This window comes from Eucalyptus grandis, chromosome 7 (genome assembly GCF_016545825.1).
Source record: "Eucalyptus grandis isolate ANBG69807.140 chromosome 7, ASM1654582v1, whole genome shotgun sequence".
NCBI lineage: Eukaryota > Viridiplantae > Streptophyta > Magnoliopsida > Myrtales > Myrtaceae > Eucalyptus > Eucalyptus grandis.
Window position 1 is genome coordinate 42,374,916 of NC_052618.1, and position 17,682 is coordinate 42,392,597.

Genomic DNA, 17,682 nt, shown 5'->3' on the forward strand with positions numbered 1-17,682 from the left:
ATTGGGCTTTGGCTATTCAATTCGCTATTTTGTTTGTCTCGATTGCAATGGGCTAATGTAAGGCCTAGAATTTCTTTCATTTTGAGCTTGGCCCGGTCCACCAAAGGCTGTACTTCCCAGCTTAAGCCAACTAAAGTGAGAACACTTTCCACGAGCCTGCTGCAGTCAAAGTGTACTTGCATCTCTCTTGTTGTTTTGTTTTCTAGGGATAAGGTCGCTTTGCTCAGCGTGATCTCGGTGGTTTCCAGCTTAGGGGCCTTGGAATCGGGTAGGTGGGCCGATTGTTACGTTCGGAGAAGTGGCTTTAGTTGGAAGATTACCGGTGGGGCCTTTTTGATGGACATGTACTCCAGCTGCGGGTGACTCCATGAAACGATGAGGGTGTTCCACAAAATGCCTGAGAGAAATGTGTTGACTTGGACTGTAGCGATCAGTGGGCTCACAGTGCACGGCCACAGTGACAAGGCCCTCAATTGTTCAATGACATGAAGAAATCAGGAATGCGGCCGGATTCTATAACCTTTTCTGCGTTTTTAGTGGCTTGCAGCCATGAAGGACTTGTTGGAGAAGGCCGAGGATTATTCGAAAGCATTAAGATATGGTATGGCATGGAACCAACGCTTGAGCATTATGGGTGTATAGTCTGCCTTTTTTCGGTCGAGCCAGGTTGGTCGAGCAAGGGCATGAATTTGTTGAAAAGATGCTAATTGGGCGAAATTTAATTGCCTGGACGCATCGATCACCTTAGGTGATCTCGCTTCATCGAATTCAAGTGTTAGGGAACTATACCTTGATAATGACAAACTTCAAGCTCTATTGAGCTAATCGACCACCATGAGCTACACAAAATGGCTTAGAATAGCTCGGCAACAATCTAGATCAAATCACAATGTCTAAAGTGAGGTAGTATTCAAATTAAACTTATAACAATCAATAATTGAGGATCAAAGGAAGTTGAGAACAATCAATGATGATCCGGCTAGAATCAAATGAGCTTTGGCCAAGGACAGCTCAAAGATAGGTCAACTGATGTTGCTAGCTCCGGAACACCAAGGAACCACCACCGACCGTTGGATGAGAATCGGAAATTGGCAGCTTGCTCTATCATCCTAAGCACGGGATGAAGCCGAAGAAAAGTAGGCGGTCGATCCAAGGCTTTCTTGCGAAGATCACCACCGGCAAAGGATGCAACCAGTGAGGGGGGACACCGGAGGTTGCCAAGAGTGGGGTGGCTCGCTAGTGGGGGGCAACAATCAATCAGTGGGTAGCCGAGAGGGCTTCGGCCCTTGTATCGCAGAGGGAGGGAGGGAGCGGCTACACAAGATGGCTTAGAATAGCTCGGCAACAATCTAGACCAAATCACGATATCTAAAGTGAGGTAGTATTCAAATCAAACTTATAACAATCAACAATTGAGGATCAAAAGAAGTTGAGAATAATCAATGATGATCTGGCTAGAATCAAATGAACTTTGGCCAAGGATAGCTCAAAGATAGGTCAACAAGTAATGTCGCAAGTTCCGGAACACCAAGGAACCACCACCTACTGTTGGACGAGGATCGGAAATTGGCAGCTTGCTCTATCATCCTAAGCATGGGATGAAGCCGAAGAAAAGTAGGCGATCGATCCAAGGCTTTCTTGCGAAGATCACCATCAGCGGAGGATGCAACTGGTGAGGGGGGACACCGGAGTTCGCCAGGAGTGGGTGGCTCGCTAGTGAGGGGCAATGATCAATCGGTGGGCACAAATGTGGTCCGATGTATGGTTGAGTTTCCCACACTAGATATCTGCATCTGCTGAAGAAGATGAATAGTTGAGTTACTGATATCATTGTTTACTAAAACTTACATCAATGAGAATCAAACATGTAATGTAATTTGTCACATTTTTTGGGTATCCGAGGTAGCAAAAAAATTGTATATTTTTCATATATATTTTGCTGGCAAAAACTTTTCTCAATCGTTAACATCATATATTGGATTTTATGACCCTTGTCGAGTTCCGTAGGTTTCTCGGCCAGATTTTGCAAACTGACCCTCCAAATCTTGCCAAATTAGGCCCAAGTGGCCCATTTTTGTTCCAATTTGACCTTGGGCTCATTTTCTGATTTTTGGTTCTCAATTTGGGCTGATATTCTGCTCAAATTTTTTTACTAAAATAATTCGTATTTCAAAGGCCTCATCTGACCTTGCGAGTATTTGGATCAACTTTGCAATGTGGTCCCTCAACTTTTGCTGCATCGCATTCAGCCTCCCTCCATTGGTTTGGATTTCAATTGTAGCCACTGCTTCCTTTCAATCTAGTCCAATTTCGACCTTTGTTTAGTCTAATTTCATGGTATATGTAAGGTCAAGGTGATGAGAGTTAGGGGCTCCAAATCAACGACACCTCCAATCAGTTTGAGGGAGAATCGGAGATGTCATGGTTTATAAAGTGCATGATCACTAATTCTTTTACTATGGTGCTCATAGTTTCTAAATGCAGAGGAATCTAATATAAAATGACGATGCAAGATGGTGCAAAATTAATCGATCATCTTTTTTTTTAATAGGGATTGAATTTTGCCATTAATGGCAAAGTTGGTCCTTAATTTTCGAAAAATGCAATAGCCATCATCAATGTAAAAATTTATGTGTCAACAACAATATTAATTTTTATATATGAAAATTATGTTTTGGACTTTATTAGGTACTCTACCAGTGTAATAAATGACTCGCATATATATTATTGAATTATCGAGACGTAGAAATATTTGGTTTTATAACTAAATTCAAGCGCACGGGTCGTTTATTCCATAGAGAACTTGCGATTTTTGGTTATATTGGCACTGATCCCAACATTTAACTTCTTGATGGACAAGGCCGTCGATAAATCCTCAATGAGCGACGATGATGACCATGCTTTGGTTCAAGAGCACTTTTAAACACCGTAAATGGGAGCTTATTTAGCAAGTAAAACTGGCCCCTCTCTTGCTATAACAATCCCTTGGTTGATGCAGAAAAGTGGAGGGGAGATGCAGAAACTTGACTTGCTTCGAAGAAGTGGATAGCAGATAAAGTACTTTTACAGCTGGATAACGCTTGATTTAATAGCTAAAACGGAAAGAGAGCATCATCAAATGTCATTAACACACGAATCTCATCACAAGGCCGTCAGGAAATCAAAAGGCGTCATCTTTGATTTTTTACGCACCAACTTGAGGGGCGAGAATACCGACCTCCCTAATTTATTTAGATGGTATCTTCACTTTAAATTACAACTAAGGTTGTCCGAGTATAAATCTTTATTATCGTAAACACTTCCCTTAGTATGTTATCTGAATTTTTTCTTCTCGGGTTGAAACCATTAGAATTCCAATCTAGACATATTTATCTGAAATTAGTTTTCGTCACGCAAAAAATTCCAAAATGGTATCGTCAACACATTTTTCTCTAAAATTAATATTCGTTTCACAACAAATCCTAAACTGATAAATTTAGTGTTAATCTATTATTTTGGTAGGTTAAATAGAGGTAGAATTATTGTTTCCAAATTATTTTACTACCAATGCATTATCGTTATCAATTTACTAATAATTAGCCGATTAAAAAATTGGCTGATCCATTCTTCTTAACAACTAAATTTGAAATTTACTAACAGCTATCCAAGTTTACAATGGTGGATAGAAGAGAAAAGGACATCATAAATATCATATTTTTCGTACAACACTCATTTGAGTATTAGTCACTTGAGTATCATATATCGATGTAAAATCGTTCACTATAATCCTCGTTCCGGCAATTCGCCCCACGTGCCTTTTTAACTTAAATTTTTAGTCCGACATGGCTTTAAAAAAAAAAAAAAATGTCCAACGTGCCATTCTTCCTCCGACATGATAAGAGTAACAAAAACGACGTCTCTCCTTCTAAATGCTTTCTCTGCGAAAATGACAATTTTAAAAAATAATAATAATGTCCAACATGCCATTCTTCCTCCGACATGGTAAGAGTAACAAAAACTACGTCTCTCCTTCTAAATGCCTTCTCTGCGAAAATGACAATCTCTCTCTCTCTCTCTCTCTCTCTCTCTCTCTCTCTCTCTGAATGGTTCCGCCACAAAAGAGGACCACGCTTCTCTCTCTGTAAATGCTTCCGTTTTCCTTCGGTTTATCAGCAATTGAACAACTGGTTCTTGAACCTTCCACCGCAAGGAAAGATCTTCGCTTTCTTAATTTTTTCGACCATTAAACGGTCTCTGCATTTGACCACCTAAAGAGCTTCGTCAAACTGCGTTTCTAAGATGGGAGTTCTGGTTTTGAGGCTAAAGCCATGGGATGCTTGACGCTTGTAGCAATGAAGGCCTCTTCTCCTATTTCTGCTCTTCGAAGAATGCTGAGGCTGAAGAGACCAGAGAGATACTAAAGGGGGAAGCAAGATGAGGAGAGCTTGCGTTGGGGTCGATCAGACTGAATAAGCTCAGAGGGAAGAGCTGATCTGAGCTGATTGAGGAATTGGAATTAGGGTCCTTAAAGGTCTGCATTTTGCTCCAATTCAACAATTTGGGCAAATAGATCTCTAGACGACATCATTTAGATGCTCAATTGCTAACTTCATCTTACTGATCAACCACGTTTGAAATTATATAATGATTTGTATATAATGATTAATGTCAAATGAGATTTTCTAACGAGACAAGTCGTCGATAGCACTTAAATGAATGATGTTTAATAAACGTGGCACTCAAGTGATCAAAAAAGAAATAATGAAACTAAAGTGAGTATCATACAGTAATTATGCCACTTGTAGTGTCTTTATCACAGATTCACGTGGAAAGAATGCATTTTTTTTCATGGGAATGTAGATTTTATGCGACATTTGTGTTTCTATAAATTAAAAACAATTTTTGCAGATATTTATTTGATTATTTTTTTTCCAAGGTATCCTCGATTTCCCGTACTTGTTTACTTCTGCATAGGGGTGTGCAACCGGACCGGGTTTACCCGATTCCCAGTCCGGCCCACTCGGAAAATAGGGTTAGGAACCGATGCTGGTTGAAACCAGTTCGAGAACCGGTTCCGAGGGATTACCCACCCGGGAACCAAATCGATCAGACTAGTTCGGGAACCGGTTTTTAAGGCTGCCCAAAAGTTCAAAAGGACCAAAACCCTAATTTGTTCTCAGCGTTTTCCTTCGTTGCACCATTGCTAGATCCAGCTCCCCGTCGCGCTACTTCCTCATCGTGCGTTCATCCGCTTCCTCGTTGCGCCATCACCAGTCGCGCCATCGCCAGCTCCTCGTCGCTCTATTTCCTCCATCGCCGGCTTCCTCATCTGTAAGCTCACAAATTTCCTCGATTTTTCTAAAATTTTCTTTCAGATTGAAGCTAGGTTCTTCTCGTTTTCTTTGGGGGTGCTTTCCTCGGTTTTTCTAAACTACCTAGTGGGATTATAAATAGTCTATGTAGATCAGCTCAATGATAGCCTTTGATGTGTAGATATCAAGCTAGGTTTTAAGATTTCAATTTGTTTATGTAGGTTTCAAGCACCTTTGAGCTGCTCTCTCTGGTTTTTTCTTATTAGCTCAAAAAACTTTTGTACGAGACCAAATTTTCCAGATGGGTCTGTCTAATTGTTTTTGATTTATTGACACATTTGAACGATAAGTATTGCACTTTGGATTCATTGGAAGGATCATTGTCTGATGGTGTAGGATCTTGAAGGCAATACTATTTTGGTCATGGTAAATTGGGGAAATAGTTTGCTAGGGTGGGGGGAGAGGAACTGCTTCATTGGTCATGGTAAACTGGGGAAGTAGAGCTGAACGATAGCCTCTGATGGTGCGAAAGGATGAATTCTATCATAGAGAGTTGGGTGCCAATGTGTTGGGGGTTTAATTTTTGGAGAGTCAGAGGATAGATGGGCACCTAATGTTTTCAGCAATTAACTACTGCCATTTGTCGCGCGAGGAGATTGGTCTCAGCCTAGATTGAGGGCGGTGGATGTAGTAATGTGGAATGTGGTTGTGGTGGTACTGGCTTCATGGGTTTTCTGTACTTCTGTGACAGCCTCCGTGTCTTATGATGCTAAGGCCATTAAAATTAATGGGCAGAGAAGGATCCTCATTCCTGGGTCCATTCACTACCCCAGAAGCACTCCTGAGGTAGCTCCTTTCTTTCTTTTTCTTTCTTTTTTCTTCTTTTATTCCTTATTTTTAGGTTGAATGTGTCTCTATTTTCGGTTGAATGATCTTTCCGCCCCAACTTTTCACTATCATGCTGGAAATGGGCGCGCTTTTTATCACTACAGCATCTTTTTTCTTATCTTAGCAAAAAGCTGCTTTATTTTGGGAAAAAAAAAAAGGCTCTTTTTTTGCTTGTCAGCTTAAGAATTTGTTTCTGGCAAATTTATAGGCTTCAACTTTGCTTGGTTGCAGACGTGGCCAGATCTCATTCGGAAGGCAAAAGAAGGAGGTTTGGATGTCATTTAGACTTACGTTTTCTGGAATGGCCACGAGCCTTCACCTGGCAAAGTAACAGAACTAGTCCATCATTTTTCTTTTCATTATTTAGGCTACTTATAAAAGTAAAAAGAGGTTTAATTCTGATTAAATTTGCTTTATTTTGCTTCAGTACAACTTTGAGGGAAACTATGATCTCGTGAAATTTGTCAAGCTCGTGCAACAAGCAGGCCTCTACGTCCATCTCAGAGTCGGGCCTTATGTTTGCACTGAGTGGAATTTCGGGTAATGTAGATGATTTATCCTAGTCCTAGAAATAGAAGAAAGTTTCTATTTTCATGTGAGGTTTTTGTCAAGTCTTTTCTAAACTTGTTTCTGCTTCCAGTGGGTTCCCTGTTTGGCTAAAATACGTCCGTGGTATTAGTTTCAGAACAGATAATGGACCGTTCAAGGTTAGACATTTTTTATTATCTTCATATTTCTTCCTCTTAAAAATGAATTTGTTATATTTACTGAATTTTTTCTTGCCATCTTGAAGTATTACATGCAAAAGTTCACAACAAAGATTGTCAACATGATGAAAGCAGAATGGCTGTTTGAGTCGCAGGGCGAACCGATAATCTTGTCCCACTTCATGATTCACTGTTCCAATGACATTGCTTGTTAATCATTGGATGAAAAAATTTACTTATGTTAAGTGACAGTCAATGTTAGCAGGACCCATGACATTGCTTCCTACTGGAAATTGATGGTAGCTTCCTTTGGCCTTGTGCTCTCGAAAGTCTATAGATTTTTGCACTACTTTGTTGAATTAACATTGCTTTCCTCTGCATAAAATGTTGTCCTTACTCAGAATAAACCTCTTATTGAATAGATCATTGCGCAGGTCCACCCTGAATAATAACATACATTTTTTATGATAGAAAAGAATGAAATTACCTTTGGCAATTAACCTATCAATCCATCTATATATTTTTGTACTAGAACTTGCCCATAAAAGAAGGAGGGTGGGTTGGGTATCAAACCTTCTTTTAATAGTCTCTCAACCAATGTTGATCAAGATTTTAAACGCTTTATCTTACATATGAGTGTTGTATAAGAATTTTTATACAAAACAAGTTCCAATATAAACAGGGTTAACTTGGTTCCCGGATTGGAAAAACAAGGTGGGTCGGGTACAGGGTTCAATGCAAACAATGTCGGGTACAAGGTCCAAAAAAGGGAACTGGTTATAATAGAATCGGGTACAGGATCCAGGTCTTGACCCTACCTACCTTGGACCCGATCACCCTTACTTCCGCACATGATTATTAGTCAAACATTGAGCTGATGATTCTTATTTTCTCTAGACAATCTTCGGAAAACTGGCTTGAGGTTCCTTGAGGATTTGGCCATTGGTCAACCAAGAATTCAAGATTTTGTATTAGTAAATTAGTAACTTAAGTTTTCATAAATGCTCCGAACAGGTCTCGCAATTGATGTAATTCAAGAGTTGAAAACCTTACATAGCTTTCACATTTCTTGCCTATGTTTTAAGAGAAGATTTTTATAATTTATATGTATAAATTAAAGTTATTATATTTTCGAAAAACTTCAAATAAGGGCCCGAATTGCTTTCATTTCTTCAAATAAAGACATAAATGGATATTGTTTCAAATGAGGATTAAAAATGCCCTCATTTTTTTTTTTTCAAATAAAGGCATGAAATATATGTTATTTCAAATAAGGATTTGTAGACCGGTGGCCCTCGCCTAGCACCTCCTGATTGGTTCTTACGTTTGGTTGGCAAGGTTTGCCGACCCTTATCCAAGTGTCGACGACCTCATGGGCCTTCACCATCACCCCGTTGGTGATAGGATCATGGCCACAGGCGGAAGGGTACTCCCTCATGCCAATGTTTTCCAATTTTTTTAAGTTTTAATTTTTAATTTTTAATCTAAATTAATTTAAATTTAACTTGTATTTGGATGAAGAAGTCCCTGATGGGCCAAAATATTTTGCCGACAGCGAGTTAAGTCTTTATTTGAAATATTACAATCACTTCAAGCCCTTCTTTAAGATTAATATAGTCACTTCAAAACTTTATTTGAAGAAATGGCATTTCAAGCTCTTATTTGAAAAATAAATGCACTTAGGATCTTTATTTATAATTTTTCCTTCTATTTTTATTTATATATTTGTTACGTTTCTTGCTAAAGTAACAAATATTTATGGGAAAATTGTCTAGAAGGTCTCGAATATATTGTAAAGCAATAAATTCAATATCAATTTTTTATAAACCTTTTGACATTTAAAAAAAATTGCTATGCCATTCAATTAGCGTTGGTCGGCTTGAGTAGCACGGCTGACGCTGACATATGGATGATTTTTGTATTCTTAAAATTTTTAAGTTGTTTTCCTTTTCTTTTCTTTCATTTTTTTCCCCTCTTTCATTTTTAAATTTTTTTAAAATTTATTGGAATCAATTCGTCCATGGAAATAATAACAATTTCCATAAAATTCCCAAGAATCCCAAAAAAGCTCTCCACTCACCACCCCCGTCAAAAACCCTAGCCTCAGATATTTTCCGTCCTCCTCAGTCATCGCCGAGAGAGGACGCAAATTTGCATGCCACCGTCGCCATCGTCATCTCCTCCTTCGCTCCTCGCCAGGCTCGCCTCATCGGCTTCCCTCGCCTCTCGTCTCTCCATCTCTCGCCTCTTCTCCTCCTCCCCTCCGCCATGAACCCCACCGAGGACTCGCTCCGCAAGGCCCTCGCCGGCCGGCAGGCCGCCGTCGACGCCCAGGGCAACGCCGTCCGCGCCCTCAAGGCCGGCAAGGCGCCGAAGCCGGAGATCGACGCCGCCATCAAGGCCCTCAACGACCTCAAGATCGAGAAGGCCGACGTCGAGAAGCGGCTCCAGGCCGCCGTCTCCGGTGGCGCCGGCGACGGCGCCCTCACCCGGGAGGCGTTCCGCCACGCCGTCGTCAACACGCTCGAGCGCCGCCTGTTCTTCATTCCCTCGTTCAAGATTTACCGCGGCGTCGCCGGTCTCTACGACTACGGCCCGCCCGGCTGCGCTGTCAAGTCGAACGTCTTGGCGTACTGGCGTCAGGTGAGTCGTGGATTTGAGTTGGATTGTGGCGATAGGTGTAGATGCTTTAGCCGGTAATAGTTTGTCAGTTGCCAATTGGTGTTTAGAGATTCTGTTCTCTTCGTGGCCGAATTTGAATTTGTGGGTGTAATGGGTTCGATTATTTCCCTAATTTAGCTAGTTAGACGGTGGAAATCGTTTGATGACATTTTTGTAGTGATTTGTGGAAGTTAACATTCGCGAGAGTTCTGAGGAGAATCCGAGTGAACTAACGGAAACGAGTACTGATGGGCGTTTAGGTTAGCTAGAGATCACTTCACAGACTTCAAGTGGAAATTTGTGATAGAATTCAAGTGGAACTGTGTGATTTGGTTCAATTTAGGTGCCCATTCACGGCTGTTTACAGCATCATAGTAGTGTGTTCCTTCCTTTTTATCCTTGTCAATATTGCTGAACAAGGGCCATGGGTAAGGATTGTCTCCCCATTCTTTTCTTATTCTGAATCTTTACATGTCTGTATTGTGCCTGTATAGAAAATGCTCGGATGCAGAACCTTGTGTAGATTAGATGATAATTTTTAAACAATTTGTTTGACTATTTTCTGAAGAGAAAGATCCATTTTTCTCTGGGTCTAAGTGTGTTAATCTTTTTGTTTCTATTATTAGCATTTTGTTCACGAGGAGAACATGTTGGAGGTTGATTGCCCTTGTGTCACTCCGGAGATTGTCCTTAAGGCGTCGGGTCACGTGGACAAGTTTACTGACCTTATGGTGAAGGATGAGAAAACTGGGACTTGCTATCGAGCTGACCATCTGCTCAAAGACTTTTGTAATGAGAAGCTCCAAAAGGATTTGAGCATTAGTGCAGAGAAGGCTGCAGAACTAAAGCTCGTACTCGCAACTTTGGATGATCTCTCTGCTGATAAATTGGGTGCCAAGATAAAAGAGTATGGTATCACAGCTCCTGACACCAAAAACCCTCTCTCTGATCCCTATCCATTCAACCTGATGTTTCAAACTTCCATAGGCCCATCTGGTATGCTCCCTGGGTAAGTACTACCAATGGATGTCACACTGTCATGCTGTGCAGTGCAGACTTCAAGTGAATTAAGTTCCTGATTTCAGAAATGTTATCGTAGCCTTTTGTTTTGTTTTTTGTTTTTTGTTTTTTTTTTTTTTTTTTTGGGTTTATGTCTTTGAGATTTACAGTAGTTTTTTACTTTCTCAATTTACTGCAGGTACATGCGACCTGAAACTGCACAAGGCATATTTGTAAATTTCAAAGACTTATATTATTATAACGGCAATAAACTCCCCTTTGCTGCTGCTCAGATTGGTCAGGCTTTTAGAAATGAGGTTGTGCATCACTCTTTCTGATAATGTTAAATTGTGCATGTTCATATGCTTGGGTTGTATGCGTGATCTCTGTGTTGACATTATTGCAATAGGATGACTTGTCTTAAGAGTAAGATTTGATTGTCAAGTCAATGGGCTGAAACCGTGGTCTCCAATGCTGTAGTTGAGATAGTCATTATCTTCATCGTGTCTTTATATTTTAGTCTATGGTTGATTCTAATGCTTTTCACAAAGTGTAGATTTCTCCTCGCCAAGGTCTTCTAAGAGTACGTGAGTTCACTCTTGCTGAGATTGAGCATTTTGTCGATCCAGAAGATAAAAGCCATCCAAAGTTTTCTGAAGTTGCAGATCTGGAATTTTTTATGTTCCCAAGGGAACAACAAATGTCTGGCCAATCTGCTATTATAACTCGGCTTGGTGAAGCAGTTTCAAAGGTTAGCTTCAATCATCTTTTGGACTTGATTTTCCCCCCCTAACCCATTCACTTTCAGTCTCACAAATTTCGATGTTTATTTTTAGGGAACTGTTAACAATGCGACTCTCGGCTACTTCATTGGAAGAGTATATCTATTTTTAACTCACCTTGGTATAGATAAGGGTCGCTTGCGGTTTAGGCAGCATCTTGCAAATGAAATGGCTCATTATGCAGCAGATTGTTGGGATGCTGAAATTGAGTGTTCCTATGGTTGGATTGAGTGTGTTGGTATTGCAGATAGATCAGCATTTGATTTACGAGCACATACGGTAAGAGTTATGTTGCCTTTCTTTCAAGTACTGTTTTTTTTTTTTTTTTTTTTTTTTGGGAGAAGGCGCATGTTCACTAATACTGAAAGAAATGGCTGCACCTTGTTATCTCAATAAGTGAAATGAAATGGTTTTATCATGGAGTCCTCTTAAGTCTTTCTGAAATTTTCCAGAACTCTTCATCCTGTTTCTAATTTTTAGGTAGCAGAAGCAAAGTTATGGAATGTGAATCAGAAGCTGCCATCATGCCTAAGAAATTAATAATATGTATTTTTCATTTCATCCATATTACTTCTTTCTTCATATGGCAAGGTGTGGTTTGTTAGTTCTCTTTCTAGCTGTCTTGTATGTTATCCGTTGTTGCACAATTATATTCTTTTGTCTAATATACTGTTTGAAGGAAAACGTTATCCGACACATTTGGGGTTGAAAACTGGATAAGAAAAATTTAGAAATGTATATGTTCTGCTAATTATAGAGGCATCTAGTTGGATTGATGATTGTTATCATTTGACAGGAGAAAAGTGGAGTTGCTCTTGTTGCCCATGAAAAATTTGCTGAACCCAGAGAAGTGGAGGTAATTCTTCAGACTAAATAATTTTGCTTGCTATTCTTGGAGTGCATGGAGCAGGTGTCTACCCTTCATTTGTAAATGCCCGAGTTTGTTATCATGAGCTAACTAATTGAAGTATCAATGCAGAAACTGGTGATTGTTCCAAACAAGAAGGAACTAGGTCTTGCGTTTAAGGGAAACCAAAAGATGGTGGTTGAATCTCTAGAGGTATAGGCTGGAGGTTCCTTAGTTTTTGCTCTTTTGCTAAGATTATTAAGAATCTCTTCATTTATGTTATGCTTGCATTTGTTTTGTCAATACCAGGCCATGGGTGAAGAGGAAGCTTTCCAGTTGAAGGCTGCTTTAGAATCCAAAGGAGAGGCAGAATTTCTTGTATGCGCAATGGGGAAGAGTGTGATAATCAAGGATAACATGGTCAATATTTCTAAGCAGAAGATAAGGGAAAATCAGAGGGTTTTTACACCATCTGTTATTGAACCGTCTTTTGGCATTGGACGCATAATATACTGCCTTTTTGAGCATTCTTTCTATACAAGGCCCAACAAAGCGGGTGATGAACAATTTAATGTGTTCCGCTTCCCTCCACTAGTAGCTCCTATCAAATGTACAGTTTTCCCGTTGATACAGAAGCCAGAGTATGAGTCGGTTGCTCAACTTATTAGCAGATCACTGACTGTGGCTGGTGTTTCACACAAGATTGACATTACAGGTACTTATCCAATATAGAACTTAGGTTCTTAATTTCTTGCATGAAATGAATTTCTTTTGTACATATTTACATGACTTATATCTTGGTCACTCTCCTGTCTTTACTCACCATAGTAGGGGATTTAATGGAGGGGTGTGTAATGGAGGGGTGTGATTGCCTGTTCCTTGGAACTGTTTTCATTTATCCTTATGCTAGGATCAGCTCCAAAGTTTGACAGACATCTTTATCCTCTTTGCTTTCTCTTTCTAAAACAGAGCTATGATTTCTGAAGCAGTTTCCTTTTCGTATGTGTTTACATGAATACTATATATTGATTACTCCTTTCTTGTCCTATTCACAATGTAAGGGGATCTTCTAGAGGGGTTCGAATGCCTGTTTTTCTAAAATTGTGTTCTTTTTTCCTAATGCTAGGATTAGCTCCATTAATTGGCATCTTATCTTTCCTGTACTTTTTTCTTGTTAAAATCTGCTATGATTTGTGGAAACTGCCAAGACTAAGGTTGGTGTCAGGTGTGCAGATCTGAATGATATGCAAATAAATTAGTTGAGAACTTGTTCTGTTAGGGAGCTGTATATTTGGACCGAGATTTACTTTCTTGTCCTTGGTGAAAGCACACCAAAGTTAACATTGGATGATCATCTGCTACTGCGCCCTGGCGATGTTTGCAGGCAACACCATAGGGAAGAGATATGCGAGAACCGATGAGCTTGGAGTGCCCTTTGCAATCACTGTTGATTCTCAAGTTGATGTGACCATTCGAGAGAGGGATAGCAAAGATCAAGTTCGAGTAAGTGTGGGGGAAGTGGCCTCAGTTGTGAAGGAGGTAATTGACGGTCACCGGACCTGGTCTGATGTATGGTCGAGCTTCCCACACCATACATCTGCATCTGCTGAAGATTAATAGTTGAGTTTCTTATATCGTTGTTTGCTTGACTTTACATCAGTTAGAACCAAACATACAATGTAATTTGTCACATTTTTGGGGATATCCAAGGTAGCAAACCAATGGTATACTTTTGATATGTATTTTTCTAGCCTTCTGTTGCTAAACCTCAAGTCTCCTTCTCTCTCTCTCTCTCATGATGGAACAAGGTCATTGATCTCATATGGACCTATCTATACGTGCATGCGGTGCCATGACTGTTGCTTCGCCAAATTCTTATTTAAGGTCAGTTGCGATCATTGACCACGGATCCATAAAATGCCAGATAGGTAGAGGGAGGTGGCCGATTTATGTGTGCTAGCAGTGCCATTGATGAAGCTGAAGGCAGAGGCAGTATTACCGAACGGGGTGGCGACATTGGAACTCTTATTAAAGACTCTTATTGTCGCGCGTTCTTGATTTTCACAGAAAACATGCGTGATAGAAAATGTGGCAAGAATTTACGCAACTAATCTCCGAGAGAATGGTTGGTGTTTGTCAATGCCACGGCGAGTCTGCCTCTATTTTTTTATCTTCCAACCCTAAAATAAGAATTTATTTTTGTATGTTGCTGACAGTAATGCTACGTAGGAGTAGTACATAAGCTCCACATGTCAAGATACTACAATTCATAAATAATGGATTGTCAGCCAACCACAATACGATTGATGGAAAAAGGACCCAATTGCAAAAATCAAATAAGTTGGCAGACTCGATGTATAAAAGCAAAGTGGGCTAGCCAACAAGACCTGAACCTACGTTGTCGAGGACAGCATCCATGAACGATGTCTACAAGCTCCACTCCCTCGTCATCAAGACCGGCCTCCAGGACGACTCCGCCACCCTCCGCCGCCTCCTGCTATCATGCGCCGCCTCGGCCCCGGAGAGCTTGCCCCACGCCCGCTCCCTCTTCGCCGGCATCTCCTCTCCCGACACCGTCGCTTACAACACCATCATCAGATGTCACGCCCGGTCTTCCCCTCCCCACTCCCTCTCCTTCTTCGCCCAGATGCTCTGCCGCGGCGTGTCGCCCGATAACTTCACCTTCCCTTTCGTCCTCAAGGCCTGCTCTCGCCTCCGGGAGATGGGCCACGGCCTTCACGCCCTGATCGCGAAGCTCGGGCTCGGCTCCGACGTCTATGTCCAGAACGCGCTGATCAGCGCGTACGGGTGTGCTGGTGCGGTGGAGTCGGCGCGGAAGGTGTTTGACGAAATGCCTGAGCGAGACTTGGTGTCTTGGTCGTCCTTGATTGGGTGTTACGCGAATAATGGATTTGGGTACGATGCCTTGGCTTGTTTTCGGGAAATGCAGCTGGTAGAGAGTTTTGAACCGGATAAGGTAACTATGCTCAGTGTGATCTCGGCAGTTTCCAGCTTAGGGGCTTTGGAATTGGGGAGGTGGGTCGAGTGTTATGTTCGGAGAAGTGGCTTGAGTTGGAAGATTTCTGTTGGGACTGCTTTGATAGACATGTACTCCAGGTGCGGGTCGGTCGATGAATCGATGAGGGTGTTCCACAAAATGCCCGAGAGAAATGTGTTGACTTGGACAGTGGCGATCAATGGGCTTGCGGTGCATGGCCGCGGTGATGAGGCCCTCAAATTGTTCCATGACATGAAGGAATCAGGAATGCAGCCGGATTCTATAACGTTCTCCGCAGTTTTAGTGGCTTGCAGCCATGCAGGACTTGTTGAAGAAGGCCAAGGAATATTTGAAAGCATTAAGAAAGATTATGGCATGGAACCGACGCTTGAGCATTATGGGTGTATGGTTGACATTTTTGGCCGAGCTGGGATGGTTGACCAAGCATATGAATTTGTTGAAAAGATGCCAATCAGGCCAAACTCAGTTGTCTGGAGAACTCTGCTTGGAGCCTGTGTGAATCATAACCATCTTGGTTTAGCTGAAAAGGCGAGAGGAAGACTTCATGAGCTGGATCCTCATCACGATGGCGATTATGTCCTTCTGTCCAATGCCTATGGGGGAGTTGGTAAATGGAACCGCAAAGCTCAGATGAGGATTTTAATGAAAGATAGGAGAATTAGCAAAAGACCAGGTTATAGTTTGATCAATGCAGACCAAGAGATCCATGAGTTTGTTTCAGGGGAAAATTCTCATCCAGAGTGGGAAAATATTAGGGACTTGTTAACTTCAATAATGGACAGATTGAAGCTTCGAGGTTATATGCCACAAACGTCGAACGTGCTCCATGATATTGAAGAGGAGGAGAAGGAGAGCAATCTGAGTTATCACAGCGAGAAGTTGGCAGTTGCTTTCGCCTTTCTGCATTTTGAAAACGGGAGGACGATTCGGGTCATGAAGAACATCCGAATTTGTCACGATTGCCATTCTTTTATGAAGCACGTGTCGGATGTATTCCAGAGAGAGATTGTTGTTCGAGATCAAAACCGTTTCCACCATTTTAGTAAAGGGCGGTGCTCGTGCAGGGACTTCTGGTGATGGATGTAACTCACTGGCTGCAAGATTGCGCTTAGACAGAGCAGATGAGGCCATGAAAGCAACAAACATTGATAGAGGTCAGTGGTCTAGGATGTTCCTAACGATGGGCAATTAGCACTATCTCGAGTATTCTATTAAGAGCCTTTCCGGTGATCGAACACACAAGAGAGCTCGAATGAGATGCTCAGCTCGACAATTGACATGGTATAAAGGTGAAAATGAGAGTCAAGCAGTAAACGTGCGATGGAGAAGAACACAAGTTCAACGGTGCTTGTTTCGCGAAGGACTTTATTTTCAAGGAAACCATTGTACAAGAAAGTCATTTCCCTCTAAAGTGATTGACTCTCTTGTTTGGTAGTGACAAGAAACGTAATTGGGACAGAGAAATTTGTATTCTGCATTTCTCATCACTGCAATCTACAAGTATGTGGCTGTATTTGTAGTCCAATAATTGAATTAGAAAGAATTTACACAATATTATCTTTCCTAAAATGAATCATATCTATGATTTACTGAATCAATCACAAGATTATAATTTGGATTGGGAATCAATTTTCAGACTAAATTAGATCATTTCTCCAACACTTTCCTTCAAGCTGGCGGCGCCAATCTTTCTCAATAGATAAATGGTGCTAGTGATTATTTTGCCAGAGGGCATATCTGGCAATTAGGACAAGGAAACTGGCATCATGACCTAGATGCTTATGAGAAAGGGAAATTTTATCTCTAGCAATAGCATTACAATATATGGATAAATCAAAATTTATGAGAAAGTTGACCCATTCCATTCTACTCAAACTTATCTATTTCCCAATCAAAAGGTCCTGAAAAAAACAATTTTTACAATTGAAATTGGCTTGACAATAATTATCCTCACAAATTTTGGAAACAAATATGAGATTGAATTCAAACTAAAAAATGTAGCACATTTTTTTAGGATAATGTTTGTGTTAAGGCGTACAATGCCAATGTATATATATATTAACTATTAGTGACAGTCCCATTTGAAAGCCGAACAAAAATGGAAGAATTAGGTTTTGCATGGACATCATAAATTAAACATACATTGTAAATTATGTGGTCATTAGCACCTGTATCAATAATCCATGCATCAATTGAAATTTTCTTAGTTTTGCATAATGAAGTACTTGAAAAATTGGCAGTCTTGTCAATTGTCCTGAATAGATTTAGTGCCGTCATAATTTGCTCATATTGATCTTGGGTGAGCGGTGATGAGCTTTGTCATTTCCATGTGCTGATACCTAATAGACAAGAAATTCTTTCCCTTTCTTTTCCTTGTCAGTGGGCTTACTATGTAATTTCTAACATCTTTCAATAGTGTGATGCGGATGCCGGCAATATTCACAATATTCACTCTTGAATTTAAAAAAAAAAAAAAATTGTCCTTCCT

At 40.7% G+C, this 17,682-nt stretch overlaps 2 protein-coding genes and 1 long non-coding RNA gene across 3 annotated transcripts; all 3 read left to right on the forward strand.

The window, feature by feature from the left end:
- The first annotated feature begins 6,408 nt into the window (after positions 1-6,408).
- On the forward strand, positions 6,409-6,886 carry LOC104453560. Its single transcript, XR_005552973.1, has 3 exons — positions 6,409-6,506; positions 6,607-6,719; positions 6,820-6,886. It is a non-coding gene; the product is annotated as an uncharacterized LOC104453560 (long non-coding RNA).
- Positions 6,887-8,973: 2,087 nt separating this feature from the next.
- On the forward strand, positions 8,974-13,941 carry LOC104453561 (glycine--tRNA ligase, mitochondrial 1). Its single transcript, XM_010068163.3, has 9 exons — positions 8,974-9,529; positions 10,174-10,556; positions 10,746-10,863; positions 11,103-11,297; positions 11,383-11,607; positions 12,125-12,184; positions 12,308-12,388; positions 12,485-12,890; positions 13,560-13,941. The coding sequence occupies exons 1-9, from the start codon at positions 9,155-9,157 to the stop codon at positions 13,790-13,792; spliced, it is 2,076 nt and encodes a 691-aa protein (XP_010066465.2). The 5' UTR covers positions 8,974-9,154; the 3' UTR covers positions 13,793-13,941.
- Positions 13,942-14,443: 502 nt separating this feature from the next.
- LOC120295513 (pentatricopeptide repeat-containing protein At4g21065-like) lies at positions 14,444-16,736 on the forward strand. The gene has a single exon (XM_039316721.1). The coding sequence runs from the start codon at positions 14,592-14,594 to the stop codon at positions 16,269-16,271; it is 1,680 nt and encodes a 559-aa protein (XP_039172655.1). The 5' UTR covers positions 14,444-14,591; the 3' UTR covers positions 16,272-16,736.
- Positions 16,737-17,682: the final 946 nt, after the last annotated feature.